Source organism: Pinus tabuliformis, chromosome 7, assembly GCF_031772625.1.
Source record: "Pinus tabuliformis cultivar Carrire ecotype Pingquan chromosome 7, CPIR1, whole genome shotgun sequence".
Classification (NCBI taxonomy): domain Eukaryota; kingdom Viridiplantae; phylum Streptophyta; class Pinopsida; order Pinales; family Pinaceae; genus Pinus; species Pinus tabuliformis.
In genome coordinates this window covers 574,987,876-575,008,360 of record NC_142293.1, presented here as the reverse complement: position 1 = coordinate 575,008,360, position 20,485 = coordinate 574,987,876, and the positions used below count along the sequence as shown (strand labels likewise).

General features: G+C 38.1%; 1 protein-coding gene across 1 annotated transcript in view; it reads right to left on the bottom strand.

Annotated features, from left to right (window-relative positions):
* Nucleotides 1-13,656: 13,656 nt before the first annotated feature.
* LOC149248725 (CRS2-associated factor 2, chloroplastic-like) overlaps nucleotides 13,657-20,485 on the bottom strand; it is a 95,461-nt gene continuing 88,632 nt past the window's right edge. The window contains exons 4-5 of the mRNA XM_089458527.1: nucleotides 15,496-15,623; nucleotides 13,657-15,338 (exon numbers count right to left, since the gene is read on the bottom strand). Coding sequence (XP_089314653.1) covers nucleotides 14,154-15,338; nucleotides 15,496-15,623 — 1,313 coding nt within the window. The 3' untranslated portion in view covers nucleotides 13,657-14,153. The remainder of the gene's footprint in view (nucleotides 15,339-15,495; nucleotides 15,624-20,485) is intronic.

The following is a 20,485-nucleotide window of genomic DNA, read 5'->3' as shown; positions in this document are numbered from 1 at the left end:
CATAAGAGAGTATCCCTCAAGGTGCAGGCCTGTGAAGAGGTTAGAATTCTCTCAAGTATATTGACAAGAAGGTTGAGACTATTAAGAGTAGCAAAGGCTAAATTTTGTGGAGGGATGTTTCTAGGTGGAGGGTTGTTCATAGTGAGGTTGAACAACAATTGAGAGTAGCCTAAGAACAATGCCTTCGTGGATTATTAGTGGTTGAGCAAAGAAGCCCTAAGTACAGTAACAAAAGGAAGTATATTCATTATTATGTGGGTTTTCTAGAGGGCCCTAGGATCAACTTTCTAGAGTAGCTAGGTTGGAAAGTGCGAAGGCAAGAAGACCTCATGTACAGTGATCCTTGGAGAAACGAAGGGACTCTTAGGAGGTAGATTTGATGGAGCCCTAGTTCAGGCATTTGGTGTGGAAAATTGTTGATAAGAGGGTAGATATGAAAGACCCTATGAGCAAACATCTTGGTGGAAGCAAGAGGGTTGCTAGTGGGTAGATTTTTGAACCTATGTTCAGTCACTCTTCGAGAAGCAAGAGGATTGATGGTGGCAGATTGGGTAGCTGTAGATGCAAGTGTTCAGGAGAAGCAGAAGTTGTAGTGATCAACAGATGGGGAGGCAAAGTACCTGCCAGATGTGTTCAAGGTACATGGACTGGAAGGGTTGTCGAGTGCTACATCAACAAGTAGGTCAAGTGTATATTTTTGAGGGTAGGTTGGTGGTCATAGTTGTTGACACCAAGCCCTAGTTGTGTCCTTGTATCAAGGTTGTATGTAAAAGCCATGTTCTTTGGTATAGAGCCCTAAGATTGTTGTATTAAAGTTTGTAATATAACAAGTAGTGGGTTAAAAGTTTAAAATTGTCATGTGCACGAGATCGATTCACTGCTTTATGTTTTCCGTTGTGAAAAGTAGTAGTGTTGAATTATTTTAGTGTGTTTATGATCATGATTTTAGACTTAGACCTGTAGTTAAAGTGTCATGGAAAAATCAACATGGTATCAAAGCTACTTTGAAGGGCCAGTGGATCAAAGTGTGCACAACAAAGAAGCTCAGATGGAGCTTAGAAATAGACTTGTAGATAAAGTGTCATGGAAAAATCAGCATAGTATTAGAGCTACTTTGAAGGACCAGTGGATCAGAGTGTGCACAGCGAAGCATCTCAGAGGGAGATGAGACATTGTCTAAATCATGGAGAAGAAGGTTCAGCTGAGGACACGGAGATGTGGTCTCGACTGGCTAGGTAGTGAGATGGGTTGGGAGTTCTGGTGGATTGGTGGAGAGCCCAGTGAACAACAATTTTTTGTGTGGCAAGTTGTTGATTGTGAACTTTCAATGACTTGTCATGAATCGTTGGGACTGCTCAAGGGTTGCTTTGGCATGGACAAGTTGGGTTCATGTGAAAGACGAGATTATGACAAGCTAGTATCTTCATTGGGTCATGATGATGCACATCCAAGATTAGAGCCATGTGCACGTATGGTGTTTCACCCAGGAGGATGAGATCACTTGTGTTGGGTTGCAGGGTGATGTGGTCTATGTTCGACCGCGGCTCAGACTGACCTTGTAGGACACAAGTTCAGTAGCAGTGTGAGCCAGTGCAGATTATGTAGACTCATAGGGAGTCTAGCTTCAGAGGGAGATGCCATATGGAAGTTTGCTTCAGGTTCTAATGAGATGAGGTAGAGACACTACCGAGATAGTGTGGTTCATTCCACAGGGTATGTTGTAGTGGTGAACGCCAGAGATTAGTATAGTCTTGTCGAAAATGACGGTTACTTCCGTGCAAGGGAAGTACCTCCCTCGCTAAGGAGGAGTGTTAATTTGTGTTGCTTGGGAGGTACTCCACAACCTTAGGTGTTGGGTTTGTTTGAAGTTTGACAACAAAATGGTTTTATGGGCGACATACCCAAGCAATGGGTTTTGCACCCAAAGTTGTGGGTGTGAAACAAAGTGGAGAATTAATTTTTTAAGTATTGTTGCATGTGGAGCACCCTTAATAGACCAAGGGTGACATAAGGCGACCATAGAGGGTCTTAATCAAATGAAAGAAATTAATTTCCTAATGTTAGTTGGGTTTTCATGAAGAAAATCCAAGACACCTAGGGTTTGTGTCATGACCCTTGAGGGCTAGTTGTTACTCTCATGAAGACTATAAGAAGGAAGGACATGAGACTCATCTGATCGCCATCCAAGAGCAATTCGACATGGTATAAGAAGCAAATTTGTGGAGTTGCATGCCTAAGGAGTCAAGCTAGTGAGTGAGAAGGGATGAGTTTTGATCATCTTCTTGTGTCTAGTTTGGCCAAGTAAGAGAGACCTGTTGGACGAGTTGTGTGGGTGAATTTTGGGCATACGCATATGTGTAAAAAAACTATGATTCTAATCGCAGATGTTCTGATTTTGTGAAAGGGTCGAGACCCTTGTAATGTGAGATTAAGAGGGTTGTGAGGCCTACTTTGTTGCAAGAGTAAGGGTCATGGTTCCTTGAGGAACAACACAAAAAAGAGAGGATTGCATAGTAGGTTTTGAGGCTAAGAAAAGGGCTAATGTATGTTGTCACAAGTTCCCTAACCAAGGCCGAAAAACCTCGGTCTCGTCCCGTATTCGTGACCTTAAGAAGGTGGAGAAGCCATCTAAAAAAGGTATGTTTATTTGCTTCTTCTTGTTGATTGATTGCTAGGGATGGAGAGTTGTTCCAAGGGTTTATGGACAACAATTTGATGCCCTAGTTTAGGGATGCTTCAGTGTAGGAACAACAACCTAAGTTATAACCTTAACAACCGTCCTCAAGACTGTGGCATCCGTTGTAAATTTCTATGTAAGATTAGAGGTGGTCGAGACCTTGAAGAGGGTGAAAAAAAAATTGTTTTGTCATTGTTATGAAGGTCGCATACCTTAGAGATCTAGCAAGAAGATTCAGGAATCAAGTAAGGTTGAATGGTGCATCTCTGTAAGGATAGGTGTCAGGAAAACGGTAGATGTGGAGGAGTTGTACCAGAGTGAAGTGTAAAGGAGCATAGGTTTATCCTAAAGGATTTAAGGCAACAATATGTGGTTTCACAAAAGAAAGTATCCCTCAAGGTGCAGGGTTGTGAAGAGGTCAGAGTTCTCTCAAGTATATTGACAAGAAGGTTGAGACTAGTAAGGGCAAAAAAGACTAAAGTTTGTAGAGGGATCTTTCTAGATGTAGGGTTGTTCACAATAAGGTCGAACAACGACTGAGAGCAGCTTAAGAACAATGCCTTTGGAAATTGTTAGTGGTTGAGCAAAGAATCCCTAAGTACAGTAATAGAAGGAAGTTTAGTCATCGTTATATGGGTTGTTTAGAGGGCCCTAGGATAAGCACTTTGGAGCAACTAGAAGGTTGACAAGAGGGCAGGCAAGAAGACCTCATGTACAATGATCCTTGGAGTAGCAAAGGGACTATTAGAAGGAAAATTTGATGGAGCCCTAGTTCAAGGATTTGCTGTGGAAAATCACTGATAAGAGGGCATATCCTGAAGACCCTATGAGTATACATCTTGGTGGAAGCAAGACGGTTGCTAGTGGGCAGATTGTTGAGCCTATGTTTAGTCACTCTTGGAGCAGCAGGAGGATTGGTAGTGTCAAATTGGAGAGGCAAGCGTTCGAAAGATGCAGAAGTTGTAGTGATCAATAGATGGGGAGGAAAAGTACCCGCCATATGTGTTAAAGGTACGTGGACTGAAAGGGTTGTGGAGCGCTAAATCAATAGGTAGGTCAAGTGTATCTTGTTCAGTGCAGGTTGGTGGTCATAGTTGTTGACACCAAGCCCTAGTTGTGTCCTTGTATCATGGTTATATTGATCCCTGGTACGGGAGCCCTATGATTGTTGTATTAAAGTTTGTAATAAACAAGAAGTGGGCTAAAAGTTTAAAATTTTCATGTGCACAAGATTGATTCACTGCTTGATGATTTTCGTCGTGCAAAGTAGTAGAGTTGAGGTATTTTAGTGTGTTTATCATCGTGATTTTAGACATAGAACTATGGCTGAAGTGCCATGGAAAAATCAACATAGAGGGGGGCCAAAAAAACTCTGCCTCAGAGGACTGATACAAGGTCGAAATTAGTGCCTCGGACTACGAAAATATGCCCCAGGGAAAATCTTAGATGTGCCTCAAAAAGGGTTCCGAAGATGAGCCTCAAGGAGGCCTCAAATACGCTTCATAAATGACTAAATTTTCCTAATGAATAGTCAAAGAAATATAGACCAAAACATAGATACATTTAACCCTTCTCAACCAGCAAATATCCTCCACAAACATGCTTCAAATTCTTAGCCTTCTTCAAATGTTCCACTCAACTCAGGCCTCAGATTTTCTTTAGATGGGATATTGCTTCAAACACCCAAATTGATGCATCAAATGTCCACGAGTAAGGTGAATATATATGTGTTTTGGAAGAGGCTACAATAAGTCCAACCTAATCCAAGAAAAGACACAACCTTTGTTGGAGCCAACTTGATTATAGACATATCTCAAGGTTTAGGTTGGCCAAATTTCACATGTCACTTTCAAAAATTAATTTCTCCTACATTGTGAGGAGTTAGAGGTCAAGCCATAGCTCGTTGGAAAGGTCTCGACGGGAACTACAAAATGGTGTAATCCATTCTTTTGTTTGCCTCGATTCAATCCACCAAAATATTGATTTACTTATGGGGTTTCTTAAGGCTCTTTGACATCAATGACAACTTTCTTCCAACAATCTCCCCCTTTGTCATTGATGTCAACACTCATGCTCCCCCTAACTCCATGCTTCACTTCCTTTGTCTCCGTGTTGCACTTTTTTTTTTCACCCCCTTTGACATCAATGGAAAGGGGTGTCTTGTATTTGTTGGGTTTCTCCCCTTGACGATATTTCTTCTTCTTTCTCAACAACTTTTCTTGTCCAAATCCTAGTGGGTTTGCTTTCATTCCTAATATGCTTAGGAGTCCACTTCATGTCACCCCTGCAATCTCGTGCAATCTATCCAAACTTATGGCATTTAAAGAATTATGTGTTGTACTTGAATGATGGAGCAAATGTTGTGTCAATTTTTCTAGAGAATTTATTAGGGTATTTGACTTGTCTACTTGTAAACATGCTTCTAGTGTTTTGTTGATATCCTTTGTAGTTAACCCTACTATGAGCTTTGTAATCCCTATCCTTATGCCAAAAAATTGTACATGAATAACAACCAAGAAATATACTTTGGTACCTTAGTTGGAATTCCATGATGGTCTTCAGAAATTATTTCTCCTTAGAGGAGGTCCAATATTCTGATGCTCTTCTTGGTAAGGTATCTCTTTGAGGACATTAGCATAACTTCTTCGATTGGAAACTCCATGCTTCTTATGGTTCTTGCTTGGCCTTTTTAAGGACAAAGATTATGCTTTTAAGTTTTTCCTCAAATTTCTCCTTTGGATACTTGGTGCTTGCATCTTCTTTGCATGAAGGTTCACCTAGACTTGATTTGTTGCAATTGAAAATGTTATCTAGCCCTTGCAAGCTTTTCAACTTTTTATTGAGCTTGTTGACTTCAACCCTTAATAATACAACTTCTTCACGCTTCTCGCAATCTTCTTCCTTCTTCTTTAGCTGGAATTTGGTCACTTCTTCAATTTTTCTTGCTTCTTCAAGCTAGGTCTTCAAGGAGATAATTTCTTCTTTAAGCCTTCTCTCTTGTTGATCAAATTCAGTTTGTAGCTTGACCAAGTCTCAGATTTTTCTTTAAGATGATTTGTCAAAATTTCTTCTCTCATTTTTTCCTCTTGAACCTCGATCTTTAAGCGAGCAACTTCCTTTTCAGCTTGTCTTGCATAAAGCTCTTCTAGTCTTTCCCAAAGATCTTTAGTTGAGGAGCATTGTCCCACCTTGTCTTTTACAGGATCTAATAAGCCTCTTAGAATGGTATCCATTGCTCTTGCCTCAACTTCTTTTGACTCTTTTGTGGTTGTGTCTCCGATAACAATTGTGAACCATATATAATCTATGGTTTTCAAATAGGTCTCCATAGACCATCACCATAATTCATAATTTGTTCCATCATACACAAGAGGTGGTGAAGACATTACAGTTGGGTCAACTTGATCTTCATTAATGACTTTAGTATGTTTTCACATCATTGCAATTGAGGAGACTTCCTTTAATTTTTTCTTGGAATGTTTAGAGGCTAGCCTTCTTGCAATTCCCATCTTGTTCCTGAGATCTTCTTTCCACTTGTTAGACTATGATGATGGAACCTGCTCTGATACCAATTGTTGGAAACACTGAGAAGGGGGGTGAATCAATGTTTCATAAACTTTAACAAATTAAAAATCGCAAAGCATTAACCAATAACATCACATCAAAAATACACAAGAATTATATGAACAATTTATTTATATTACAAGGGAAGTTACAACTTCCTTGCCTAGCACCACCCTACCACCCTTAACAATAAAAGATAAAACAATAATCTTGGGCTCTCATACTAGGGACAATGGCCCACTTACAACAATGCTCAATCCTCTTCAATAAATCACTATGGCAAATACTACTTACATTTATTCATAATTTTGTTGTCACTGCAACTCTTGTTCTTGAACTGCTTCCACAAGCACAAACCAATGTGCCATTGGTCTACTTTGACCAACTTCTAACTGCCTCAGATCCAAACTAAAATTACACTCATTCTTTCCTTTTGCATTGATTGTCACTTTCCTTTTGTACTGAAACTTATCAACATTCACCTATTTACATAACCAAACTTATTAAAAAAAGGTTGATACCTATGAACATCATATCAACATGGAAGTGATCTCACTTGTCATTGAATTGCCTTAGTCTATGTCTTGCTTTTTTTCTTTGTAACTTCTCCAAGATTTGTTGCTTCATAACTTCAACTAGAGCTGCTTCAAAACTTCTATAAGACAAGTATCAAAGTATGCTTCAGAATCTACTTCAAACTCTTACAGGAATGATATCAAAATATCTGAGACAGATCCCAAATCAGAGTTCAATATAGGACTGAATTCTTTGAAGAGAGGTCAAGCCCACAACTTTGAATTTTGTGTTTCAATTTGTCATGCAACAACCCTTAATCTATCTTGATTGAGGCTTCACGACAAGCTAAGAATCTACCACATAAACTCAACAAAAAATGATTCAAAACAGCCTTGGATTACCCTTACGAAAAGACTTTTGGATCTTCCTTTAATTCGTCCTCAAATCAGTTATCCAAAACAATGAATTAATGTCTCAGTCATGACCGAAAATTGCTTGAAGACAGGGTTGAGATCACCCATGGGTTGGGTCACAAAGCAAATTTGGATTGGCCTCGGAGGGGGGCCGAAATTCGGTCGCCTCAAAGGACCGATACAAGGTCGAAAATCAGTGCCTGAGACTACGAAAATATGCCTCAGGAAAGGGGTTTAAAGATGAGCCTCGGGGAGGGCTCGGATCTGCTTTAAAAAATGACTAAATTTTCCCAACAAATAACCAAAGAAAGATAGACCAAAACAAAGATAAATTTAACCATGATCAGCCAACGAATATCCTCCACAAACTTGCTTCAAATTCTCATCCTTCTTCAGATGTTCTACTCATCTCAAGCCTCATATTTGCTTTAGATGAGATATTGCTTCAGACACCCGAATTGATGCATCAAATGCCCACAAGTAAGGTGAATATATATCAGTTTTGGAGGAGATTATATTAGGGCTGACCTGATCCATGAAAAGACAACCTTTGTTGGAGTCGATTTGATTCTAGATATATCTCAAGGTTTAGGTTGGTCAGATTTCATGTCACTTTCAAAAATTAATTTCTCCTTAACCATGAGGAGTTAGAGGGCAAGCCATAGCTCACTGGAAAGGTCTCGGCAAGCACTACAAGATGGTGTAATCCATTCTTGTGTTTGTCTTTATCCAATCCACTAAAATCTTGATTTACATCCGGGGCTACTTAAGGCCCTTTGACATAATGACAACTTTCTTCCAACAAATCTATGTTTATCACATGCAATGTTGCCAAGAAAAGCACCAAAAAAGTTTGGTATTTGGACAATGGATATAGAAATCCCATGACCACACAAGGGTATGTTTGCAAACCAGTGTTGCGAAAATCGTGATTTTTTCAAAAAATTGAGAGTTTCTCCGTGAAACGATTAAATCAGCTGATTAAAATGGTGATTTTATCATTTCGAAAAAATCGCGATCATATTCCAAAAAAAACGTGTTTTTTTTTTTGCCGATTCTTACCAAGTTTTACTTTTCCCAGACCCTTGCCGATTTAATCCCGATCGCGATTATCACAACATTGTTGCAAACATTGATGAGTCCATCCAATCAGAAATGAAGTTGGGGAACAATAACAAAGTCCTCGTCATCGAGAATCAGAAAATGTTGTATCTCCATTACCAAGCAAGGTGAGAAAAAACGTATTACTAATGTTTACCTCATGCCCAGTTTAAAACACAATCTAATTTGCATCGAGCAGCTTGTAGACAAGGGTTATAGAGTTAATTTTGTGCTTCATGACAAATGGATGTAATGACCTGGTTACGAAATCGCATATGAAAAATAACCACATGTTTCCTTTGAAAATTCAAAAGAAATTAATGGCTTCATTTCAGGTTGTAATGAGCTGGTTGCATTCTTGAAAAGCTCCTTATTCACTTGGTAAATCGTGGAGGACAAGAGCTAAACTTGAGCTTATTCACTTTGTGTTATGTGGGCCGATTCAAATGCCCTCCCCGGGTAATAGCAAATATTTTATGACTTTCATTGATTATTTCAGCAGTAACACTAGTGTCTATTTCTTAAGCAAAAATCGGAAACTTCTGATATTTACAGCTATGCAAAGCATGGGTGAAGAAACAAAGTGAGCATTATGTGAACGTCTATAAAATGGATGGAAAAGGTGAGGTTATTTCCAACGATTTTTTTTAATTTTTAATAGGCAAATGAAATTAAGAAGTAATTTATTAATAAATGTCTACCGAGGTCACAATTTTGTCCGGAAAGTCATTTTTCATTGGAATTTGGCATTTTTTTTTCTTCAAAAAATCCAACCATAGTAGTGTTTAAATCATTTTTTTTTATGGTGGAATGGATTCAGCACCATCAAAAACCCCTGGGACACCCAAAATCCTTAAGCTTGAGAGCTGTAATTCAGATTTCCCAAATTTCCTGTTAAATTTGTGTCAAAATCTCGCCGGAATTCCCATTATTTTCCGAGCAAAATTGTAACCTCATTAGACTACTCTATTAATAAATATTCACGATAGTGAAAAGGTGTTGTTGAAAGAAAGCATCAAACAATAATAGAGATGGAAAGAAATATTTAAAGCAAAGAATTTTACCAAGTGACTAGTAGGCTGCAGCAGTGGCTTGTCCTGTGTATTTATCGAATTGTTGCCCAACAGAAAGTGCTGAAAATAAAATTGCGAACAAGCTGGGAGTAGAAGGAAACAAAGTGTGGCATATTTCAGAGTATTTTTTGGTGCATTGCACATGCACATGCTAGGGAAAAAGAGTGGATGATAAAGGTCAAAGAGTAATTTTTTGGTTTACAATGACCAATCCAAAGCACACAAGCTTTACATTCCACTCACAAAGGAAAATATAATCAGCAGAAGCTGCACTCTGATTATATTGACATGGAAAATTCAATGAAAATGGTTCATATGAATCTTCAATAATGACTAACAGCTCCAGCAATACAAATAGTGATGTTGCACATTCATCTACATCTCCAAATGCAATAAGACAGACCATTTCAACACCCAAGAAGATGAAAAGCTTGGAGGACATTTATGAGGTAACACAAAATGAATAAAATGATGTGTTATTTGTTGATTTTGCTTTATTTGCAGAGGCTGAACCATTACATTTTGAAGATACAGTGAAAGTAACACATGTTGAAATTGATGCAATTGAGAAAATCAGAGTTGGGATCTAGTTTACCTTCCAGCAGGGAAGAATGTAATTGGTATTTAACGTATTTATAAAAAACCAAATACAGTGCAAATAGTGAGATTGTGAAACACAAGGCAAGGTTGGTTGAGATAGGGTATCCGCGACGGTGTGGAATAGATGGAACTTCTGCATCAGTAATAAGGCTGGACACATGAGAGCTATTGCAATAGCAACCCAGCATAATTGTAAAGTGTAACAGAGGGATCTAATATTGACATTTTTTAATGGAATCCTGGAAGAAAATCTGTGTGGGAACAATCCCCTGGTTATGTGATTTATTGCCATGAAAACAGTCTATAAGCTGAAGACGGCATCATATAGGCTGAAGCATGTGACCAGGGCTTTATATAGATGCATTGATTCATATTTTTTAAGCAATGTTTTCCATGAAGAGGAGCAGTGAACCAACTTTTACATCAAAGCAAACAAACAAGGTGAGATTTTAATAGTTTCCCTGTATGTAGATTACTTTCTTTATTAGTGTTAGCAGAATTTTGTCAATTAAAAAGTTCAGATCAGTGATAAAAAAGGATTTTAAGATGACAGATTTGGGTTTAATGAAAAATGTTCTCACTATTGACGTGAATCAAACAAATAATGGAATTTTTATATGTCAAACCAAGCATGCAAATGATGTATTAAAGAGGTTCAGAATGTTGAATATTAAACCAGCACCAACACCAGTCACAAGAAGTCAAAAACTGAGCAGCAATGATTGGAGCAACAACGTAGATCCAACCTTTTACAAAAGATTGGTTGGCAGCTTGATGTATTTGACAGCTGCAAGGCCCCATATTGTGTGCAGTGAGTTTAATATCTAGGTTCACAGAAACTCCAAATGATACTCATCTACAAGCTGGGAGGAGAATTTTAAGATATCTCAATGGGACTAAGATGGTATTTTGCATGCACCAGCAGATGATTTTGATATAATTGTCTACATTGAAGGTGATTGGGGAAGAGCACTTCTGCTTATGTTTACATTTTGGATCAAGCACAGCTTCCTGGACTTCCAAATAACAGCCCATTGTCACTCTTTCTACGGCTGAGGCTAAGTATGTGGCTGCAATTTCAGCAGATTTTCTGGAAATTAGGTTGAGAGATTTTATCAGAATTTAATCAGTAGCAAAATCAGTCCCAGTATTCCATGGATGAAGCAAGCACATTGGCATATGGTACCATTTTATAAGAGTAACTGGTCAGAAATGGAGAGATAAGTCTGGCACTTCGCAGTTCGAAGTAGCAGTTTGCAAACATTTATATTAAAGGATTGGGAAAAGAGGAACAATTCTGGGTAAAAATTGGGTGTGATAGCACTGAGAGAGCCAAGTTTGAACGAGAGAGTTGGAAAACGAAACTTTTCTCTCCCACATTGTGCTGCCAAATGAGGCCAAAATCCAAATATAAGCAAATAAAGATAAAATCGCGGCATTTGTATTTCAAGGCAGTCAACAAGTTTTTTATATTTATTGCACTGGAATCTTTAAAAGCATGTAGTAAGCCTTAGAATGGATTTAAAACGGAAGTCTGGTTTTACGTAGGATTTTCTTGAAATTAGTAAAAGAAATGGTGAATGATTATATATGCATGGAATATGTAGTGTTAAAGAAATAGATTTTGGCTGGAGGATTAAAGGAAAAAACCACAGCGATGGCTGTTTTGAAAGAATGTTTTATTCAATAAACCTTTTAATTTGTGTGTATTATAGAAGTGCCCAATCAACATAGTTCATTGTGTTAGTCTGAGGTTTAAGTTCAGCACTGTCAGTTTACAATTATTGCCTAATTTCTGCACACACAGCTTTCATGAGCTAGATCAATATCAACATTAACAATGGAGTTACCAATGCCAATGAACATTGACTTCAACGTCAATAGGACTTTCATCAACAAGACTTTCATTGACAGGTCCTAACATTGACTTCAACGTCAATAGGACTTTCATCAATGAGACTTTCATTGACAGAGCCTTCATTGGTGAGATGGACATCAAATGGGACATCATCGATAGGATTTATATCAATTGTATCGATGTCCGCAGGAAGGCCATCAACAAAGACTTCTATCGCTGGAACTTTCATCAACCCCCAATTTGGTGGTGATCACTTTGTCAGCCAACTCTTCGTCAACCAACCCTTATGGCTTTATTGAACCTTCATAAGCCCAAACCCTTTTAGCCACCAAGAAGCTTAGCCATTTTCCTCGGGTAGGTTCAGCCACTAGACATTGCACTCAGCACAAAAATAAACCATTGCTAGTAAAATTGCACAATTTACAATGTGTGTAAAAGGTCTCTTACAATAAGCAAAATTACTGCAGTAAATATAAACAACCAACCTAACAAGAACACCAACCAAGCTCTTCAACATCTTCCACTCAAGTTTAAGGTGGCCATGCAAAATGGCCATTTTTTGATCCCATGCTTTGTGGCAAATCAACCTACATCACCAAAATCTCAGGGCAGCTCCCCGCTCTAATACCATGATAAAGATATCGGTCAATAACCCAAGAGAAATCAAAGATTGCCACATAAAACCATAGCCAGTCTTTAGTGGAGAAAACCCCCACAGAAAAACCTCAACTTTGAATAATTGATTTCACTGCGTGATTTCAGAATGCCTATTACAACGGCATACAAAACCCCTTTATATGGTAATTAGCTTTAGAACAACTACCATATTGATTACGGACCACTAGACCGCCTCCTAACCACCATACTAATAAGGGACCACTAGGGCTACCTCTAACCTCCCCATATAAATAGAGCATTAGGTCCTTATAAAAATAGCATCAAAGACCACTAAATCAAGCTTAACCACCATTACACCAACAATTTATAGGTCTAATGTATACAGCTTGAGTGGGCCTAATGGTTAAGAGCATGTGTTTCCTCCTAGGAGGTCACAAGTTCAAAGCTAGAGGGGGGTAGAGTATGTATGCATTCATAGATTTAATAGTCAAATCACTGCACGGAGGTAGGTCTCTTGTCTCACAAACAAGGGGGTCTCATACACCAATTTGGTGTCTGGCTTGACAGTGACCTTAAAATTGAATAATAATCCTAAAAAACTCTTTTATTCATTTATAGCATACCCCATTTGGTTTTTATGACTTTTGACATCATTGTTTTATCTCTTACTTCCAAAGTTTCCATCTCCTTTTGATTTTTTCTACTCAAAAATTTTCCTTTACTAGTCATCCCTTGCAAAAGATTGGCAAGAGAGATTATTTCCTCCTTTTTCTAACTTCTTTAACTAAAACGGTTGAAAAACTCAATTGCCTCTTTAATCCAAAATTCAAAATCTCCAAGCTCGGGAATTGTAGCTTCTTCCATGGAAACGGTTTTGCTTGATAAAACCCACACTCAGTTTTTCTTGTAAAGATGTCGAGCCCATTCCTATTGGGGCATAGGCTCATATGTTAACATTCTGACTTAATTAGGATGGGAATGATTATTGTAACTCTCTTTGTTCTGTGATGTGACATTTTGTTCCATTAAGTAATCAAAACAAATCTCAAAGAAATGAAACTTCTCAAGTATGCCAAAATCCAGTAGTTTATTTAAAAAAACGACCACCTGAATACCTGTATCAACCAACCTGCAATTATTGTCAAATGATCAGGTTAATGAAATATGAATTAATACCAAAACTCAACCATCAATCACTTCTATCTTGCAGAAATCAGCTCCCACGCAAACAAAATCTCCAGTCAAAGTATGACAATATATTTTCGATTTATTAAATAATAGATCTAAAGCAATCAAAACAAACATATGTATGTGAAAAATATGTAGATTTGCATCCTCACCGTAAACAATACTTGGGAAGGTGCAGGAACTGACAGAAGTTTGTCTGCAACAGAATCAAACTCCTCCGAATAATTATGTAATCATTTCACTGGATCCAAGGGTTAATGTTTGTATTCAAATCCATGAATGGCTTATGAGGCATCCATGCATTGATCCACCATTATCGCGTCAGTTTAACCACCTATTGACGGAAGCACATGGGAAAATGGTTATAACTTTTCACAACCTAGTACATGTCCTCACCCCTGTCCATACAAAGGATCATTAGAATCCAGTCCACATCCAAAAATTTATAACTGGGGTGTATATACAATTTATATCTATTTTCATTATACTTGGATTTAGCATACAAAAGCTATACAACCCAAATTTGAATTCAAATGAGTGCAAAATTATAGTGCTAAAAGCTTAGCAAGATCATCTACAGGCAATGTTCCAAGAGGTAAAGACTCTGAGAATGGAGAGATTTCTTCAATTTCTTCACCATATATGTCATTAGATAAAAAATTTCCTGTGCATAACTTGCTTTCTTCAACCTGAGGATTGTTCTTTTGATGACTCGGCCTGGTTTTTGTTTGCTTGAAATCTTGTCCCATAGGGAGCATTTGTCCAAAATCATTGGACTTTTCTGGAGCAGACTCCAGATCTAAACTTGATCCATCCAACAATAAGGCTAACCTTGATTCTATTGCTTGCTGCCATAAGAGTTCAATGCTTTGAGCAGTTTTATTGCATCCATTGGCATCTGTATCAACCAGAGTTTTGTTTCCAAATAAATTATCACCTTGATGCATCATCTTCTGTTTCGCATCAATCTGTGATAATAAATGAACACTGCCATCCTTGATACATTCCATACTTTTAGTATTTGAAATGATGACACCTGTTGTTGAAGAAGGTAATGATTCGGATGATGTGTTCAAGGAATTAGCAACACCAGCAGTTGAGGAATCACAACCTACATATTCAAAAGATGGACAGGTATTTCTAGACCTCAATCCTGTGTCTGAAGCACATTCAAGTTCACTTGCCTTTAACATTTCTCTAGTCTTAGAAAATGGTGCTGTACATGTAGAACCAGACATAGATAGCATACTATGACTGGAATAGTCTGCCTCTAAACCTGTTTCTGCTTCGGAAGTATCTGTGCCATTACCATTACGTGTTTGAACATTTATTTTCTGCTTAAAGGCATCCTCATTTTCACCCAGTTTAACTAACTCTTTACATTGCACTGAAAAAGATGACTTTTCCAATTCTTCTTGTAAAGATCCGTTATGTTCACTAGTCACAATTACACCTTCATGAGAAACATCCTTGGATAATGTAACAACGTTGTGCTTCAGTGATCCTGTCTCTAAAGAGGTTGTCAATTCCCCAGTTCCAGAGAATAATTTCTTACCAGATGATTGAATAACAAAGACTTCAGAATCAGTAGAATTATCTCTACTAACTTCACTAGCAGACTTAGAAGAAACCAGGGCTCGCTCTTCAGAATTCTTAGGTGTGTATTCTCTACCTCTCCACATTAATATATGCTCTTTATCAAACGAAAGCAACACACAAGGAACCAGTTCCTGTTTTCAACATTTGAAGATTAATTATCAATTCACTGTAAGAACAAAAAAGCTCAAACATACAAATTAAGACTTCTCAAACAGGCATTGTAGATTGAACTTTAGTTCACAGCGTTAAAATTTCTTTAAGAAGACTCTAGCCATAATATTCACAAACCTTAAGTTTGGCACCTATCCTTTTGTAATCACTAGGTTTCATTCCTCGGCAATTTATCCGCACCAGATCACATTCTTCAAAAGCCTCTCTGACATTTTTGACAAGATTAAAGTAGACACCATTTTTTCCTGTATGCAAAAGTCAGAAAATTTATCATTGCTTTCTTTTCTCTTCACAACCTGAGGAAAACAATTAAAATGTGAACTAATAAGGAAAATCCTTTCCACAAAATCCATGTATAGATGATCATTTTTTAACAATCACACACCCACTCCCTATCAGTCCCATTTATGATTTTCCCTTTCCCAATCCCTCGGTAACTCTTTCTAGAAAACCCCTGCAAGGGGAAAACCCAGAAAATTCTTCTCTTCTAATAGAATCAGATCAAATGAGGAATCCAAGACCCAAACAACAAGACCAAGACCTTCAACAAGACCCAAGTCATGTTAATTTTGGCAGCTAGGTGACAAACTCCAACCATGGCACTAGATTCCTCTTTTCGAGAAGACCAATTTTGACTATTGAAGCACTCAATTTGGATAAGGGAAAGTGTACTTATGAAGAAAAGCCCACATATGTGCATTTGATCCGGTCAGCCCTAAAGCAAATTGGACACCCTTGGAAGGCTGTAAATACAAGTGACCTCAACCTCATTTGCACATCATCTTAGATCATTCTTCTATTCTCTTTCTTGGTTTTGGCTCGCACAGGAACCGCCAAGGGTGAACAGGAACTACGAAGGGTGAACAGGAACTGCGAAGGATGAACAAGAACTGCGGAGGTTGAACAGGAACTGCGAAGGATGAACAAGAACTGCGGAGGATGAACAGGAACTACGAAGGTTGAACAAGAACTGTGAAGGATGAACAGGAAGTACGCGGATATCTTTGATTGCATTATCTTGACTATTGGCACATATTTTGGATATTGGTTGGTAGATTTGTTGAACAACTCAAAACTTTGACTTTGATTATTATTTATGGATTTGGGCTCATTTTACTCTTTGCTAAACATTTTACAACAATCTAGTAGAAGAATAATTTCAAAGGGTTTTCCCCATAGTGGGTTTTGCCTTGGTCTCCGACCAATCTTGGTTTTTCTTCTATTGTTCCTTTATGTTCCGCTGCATTGATGATGATGTTGTTATTTCTCCATAATTGCATATGTTGCTAAATAACGTTATAAATCTGAATAATGATATGATGCGATGGGGTGAATTTAATGTGTAAATGAATAAATGCAATTATCAAAACAAGGAATAATATAGCCCTGAGAAAAATTAACATGGTATCAGAGTTGGGCTGAAGAAAAGTCATTAAAGATCACCCTTATGAAGACACCTTTGATGGATGCAAGATAATATGGAGGAAACCTAAAAGAATACTAGGGTTTGAAGGAAACTCTAGTCAATTTGGTTATTACGGTTTGATGGATACTATGAGGTTAGGGTTTGGAAGAAACCTTGGTTTATGGCAAAGATTTGAATATGCAATCTACAAATCCTAGCATGATCAATGTGAAGATGTTCAAGCACTTGTAACAGATTTGATGAAGCCCTAGATGGGATAGTCTCTATTAGGGCTCGGTTATTGATGAAGTTGATATAGAAAATCCACGAAATTCTGATCTACTAATATGAGTGATCTAAAATATAATTTCTTCTCATATAAACACAGAATTTAACTACTAAACTTTGCAGCAGAATAGGAATGAAAATAAACACAAATCACACAATTCAAGACAGAATTTCTAGGGAATCCAACTGGGAAGACCCTCTGCTTGTTGAGAATATTATTGATAGAAGTCGAGGAATGATCTCTTACAAAACAACTTTGTATTCAATAAAGAATACAGCCTTCTCCTTGGCTTGCCTAGGCTTGAAATACACACTTGTGTAGCATGATCTGCTCCATAAATCCTTGCGCAATAGGAGCTCCTATTAAATAGGAATTTCCTCTTATTTCTATGCGCACTACCCAAGGGAAATTTTCCTCACAATAATTATGTGCACAAGTTTCTCTTGCACACTCTTCCTCACAAGCTCACACACAACCTTGTGCGTACTCCTATTGCTTTGTCTCACCAACCCATGCTCACAAAACAATGAGTAACAATGTGCCTTTGCTCCTCCTTTTAAAGCAATTTGAATGGCCAAATTTGGTGAGTTTCTAATTAAGGAGTTTTCTTTTGTGATTGTTTGAGTTAGCATGAGTTAACTACTCATGCAACTCGTCCTATCTCTTGAGACTCAACCACAAGTTCTTTTCCTCAATTAACTTGCACTAGAACACTGATAACTTGGCCTTCCACTTTGACACATCAGTTAACTGCTTCATGAACACTTCCTAAATTTTAGGAATTCGCCCTAAATTTTAGGAACTTGTCCTACTTTTTAGGAATTAGCTCCTAACTCATAGGAACTCGTGCATGCTCAAGGAGAAACTCGTTGAGGCTCCTTGAATTAAGGCACAAAACAAGGAACCCATTCTTGCTACAATTTTCAACACTCCCTCTTAGCGAGGAAGGTGTTCCTGGAAGAACCTCATCCACCTGGATTTGTCTCCAACTCTACCAAGTTCTCTGCTGCTGCAGCTGCTCCCTCTGAACTAGAAGATTTCCTGGCTTTCTTTTGCAAAATCTGCTTTGAAGACCTGTTATTTCCCACCATGCTTTGCTAGTCCACAATCTGCCACTATCAATGATCACAGCTCCTTTTGTGTCTCTGAACTTTGGCTCACTGATTTGCCCACTAGCAGGCCTCTAGCTCCACTAAGAAGTCTGCTCATTGGGTCTTTTGGATCTTCCCTCTTATTAGTGGCTTTCCATCTGCAACCCATTGAACTAGGGCTCCACAATTCTACCTCTTAACAGCTCATTAGTTCTCCAATGATAATTGTACATGAGGACTTCAAGGACTGCCCACTTGTCAAGATTTTGGCTGCTCCATAATGCTGATCCTTGAGCACCCAAATCTGCCCTGTCACTTTGACACATCAGCCCTATTGTCACTCTCCTCAGGGCCCCCAAAACTGCCCACACATAGTGAACTCTTTCACCGATCTAGGGCTTGCAAATCAGCCACTAACAGTCCATACACTTACTGTTCTTAGGCTGCTTCAGAAGTTCTTCTCCTATGATGTGTTGCTCTCAACTTGTGTTGGTCTTTATTCTGTTCTTTGCTCTGATACCATGTAGAAAATCCACGAAATTCTGATCTGCTAATATGAGTGATCTGAAATATAATTTCTTCTCATACAAACACAGAATTTCACTACTAAACTTTGCAGCGGAATAGGAATGGAAATAAACACAATTCACACAATTCAAGACACAGAATTTCTAAGGAACCCAACTGGGAAAACCCTCTTCTTGTTGAGAATATTATTGATAGAAACTGAAGAATGATCTCTTACAATACAACTTTGTATTCAATAGAGAATACACCCTTCTCCCTACCTTGCATAGGCTTGAAAAACACGCTTGTTGTAACCTGATCTACTCCCTTAATCCTTGTGTAATAGGTGCTCCTATTAAATAGGAATTTCCTCCTATTTCTATGCGCACTACCCAAGGGAACTCTTCCTCAGAATAATTTCGTGCATAAGTTTTTCTTGCACACACTTCCTCACAAGCTCACACACAACCTTGTGCGCACTCCTATTGCTTTGTCTCACCAGCCCATGCTCACAAAACAATGAGTAATAATGTGCCTTCTCTCCTTTTAAAGCAATTCAAATGGCCAAATTTGGCGAGTTTCTAATTAAGGAGTTTGCTTTTGTGATTGTTTGAGTTAGTATGAGTTAACTACTCATGCAACTCGTCCTATCTCTTGAGACTCAACCACAAGTTCTTTTTCTCAATTAACTGTTTCATGAACACTTTCTAAATTTTAGGAACTCGTCCTACTTTTTAGGAATTAGCTCTTAACTCACAGGAACATGTGCATGCTCAAGGAGAAACTCGTTGAGGCTCCTTGAATTAAGGCACAAAACATGGAACCCGTTCTCACTACAATTTTCAACATATGATGATGATATTGAAGGCCACAATGTTATATGGACAATGGATAGTCATGACTCTTGAAGGCTGGTTCAAGAGGGAGATGATCACCACTCATTGAAGATGAGTATTGTTTGATTTATGTTACTTCTTTATGTCTTTAATTTTGTTTAGATTTATTGATTTGATCATTGGTTATGCTTCCTACATGTATATTTGAGTATTTGATACTTCTAACCTCCTGATGAGATGTGATAAGTGGATCCTTCTTGAGGATCATTTGAGGTGCAAGAAAAGATGGCTAGTGCAAGAAGAGAAGAGCTAGTGCTGGAAAAGGAAAAGAGGCACCTGATGATAAGTAGACAAAGTGCTCCAACTGCCAATAAGAAGGTGCACAGGTATCTGAATACAAAAAGGTATGTATGGTGTATTGTTTCAAGTTATGTTTCAACTGCAATATTGGAAGGCAAGGTAAGCCCTAAGGTATGATGAATATCACATTCACAAATGGTTCATACATGTATATGAAAATAAGTTTGATTCATGGTACTCATGATGAGATGGTGCACTTGGTATTGAACAAATATCTTACATTATATTAAGTCATAGCAAACCTACCTAGAAACATTATTTTTTGAGATATTGGTATACTTGATATTTGGCTAACACCTATCATTTTTAGACATGATGGATCTCCTGATCCCATAAAGAAGGCTAGCACATTGATTCTTATATATGGTAGCTTGATACTAATGATAGTTTACAAAGGATTTTTCGGCGAAGATCACATGAGACATCATTTGTCGACGCGTTTCGAACCATCCAGTGACGATGAACCACAACGATGAACCACAATGGATGGTTTGAAACGCGTCGACAAATGATGTCTCATGTGATCTTCGCCGAAAAATCCTTTGTAAACTTGATATGGATCACAGAAGCCTAAACTCTACTATTGATAGTGTTTGTAACAAGCATGGTAACCATGATG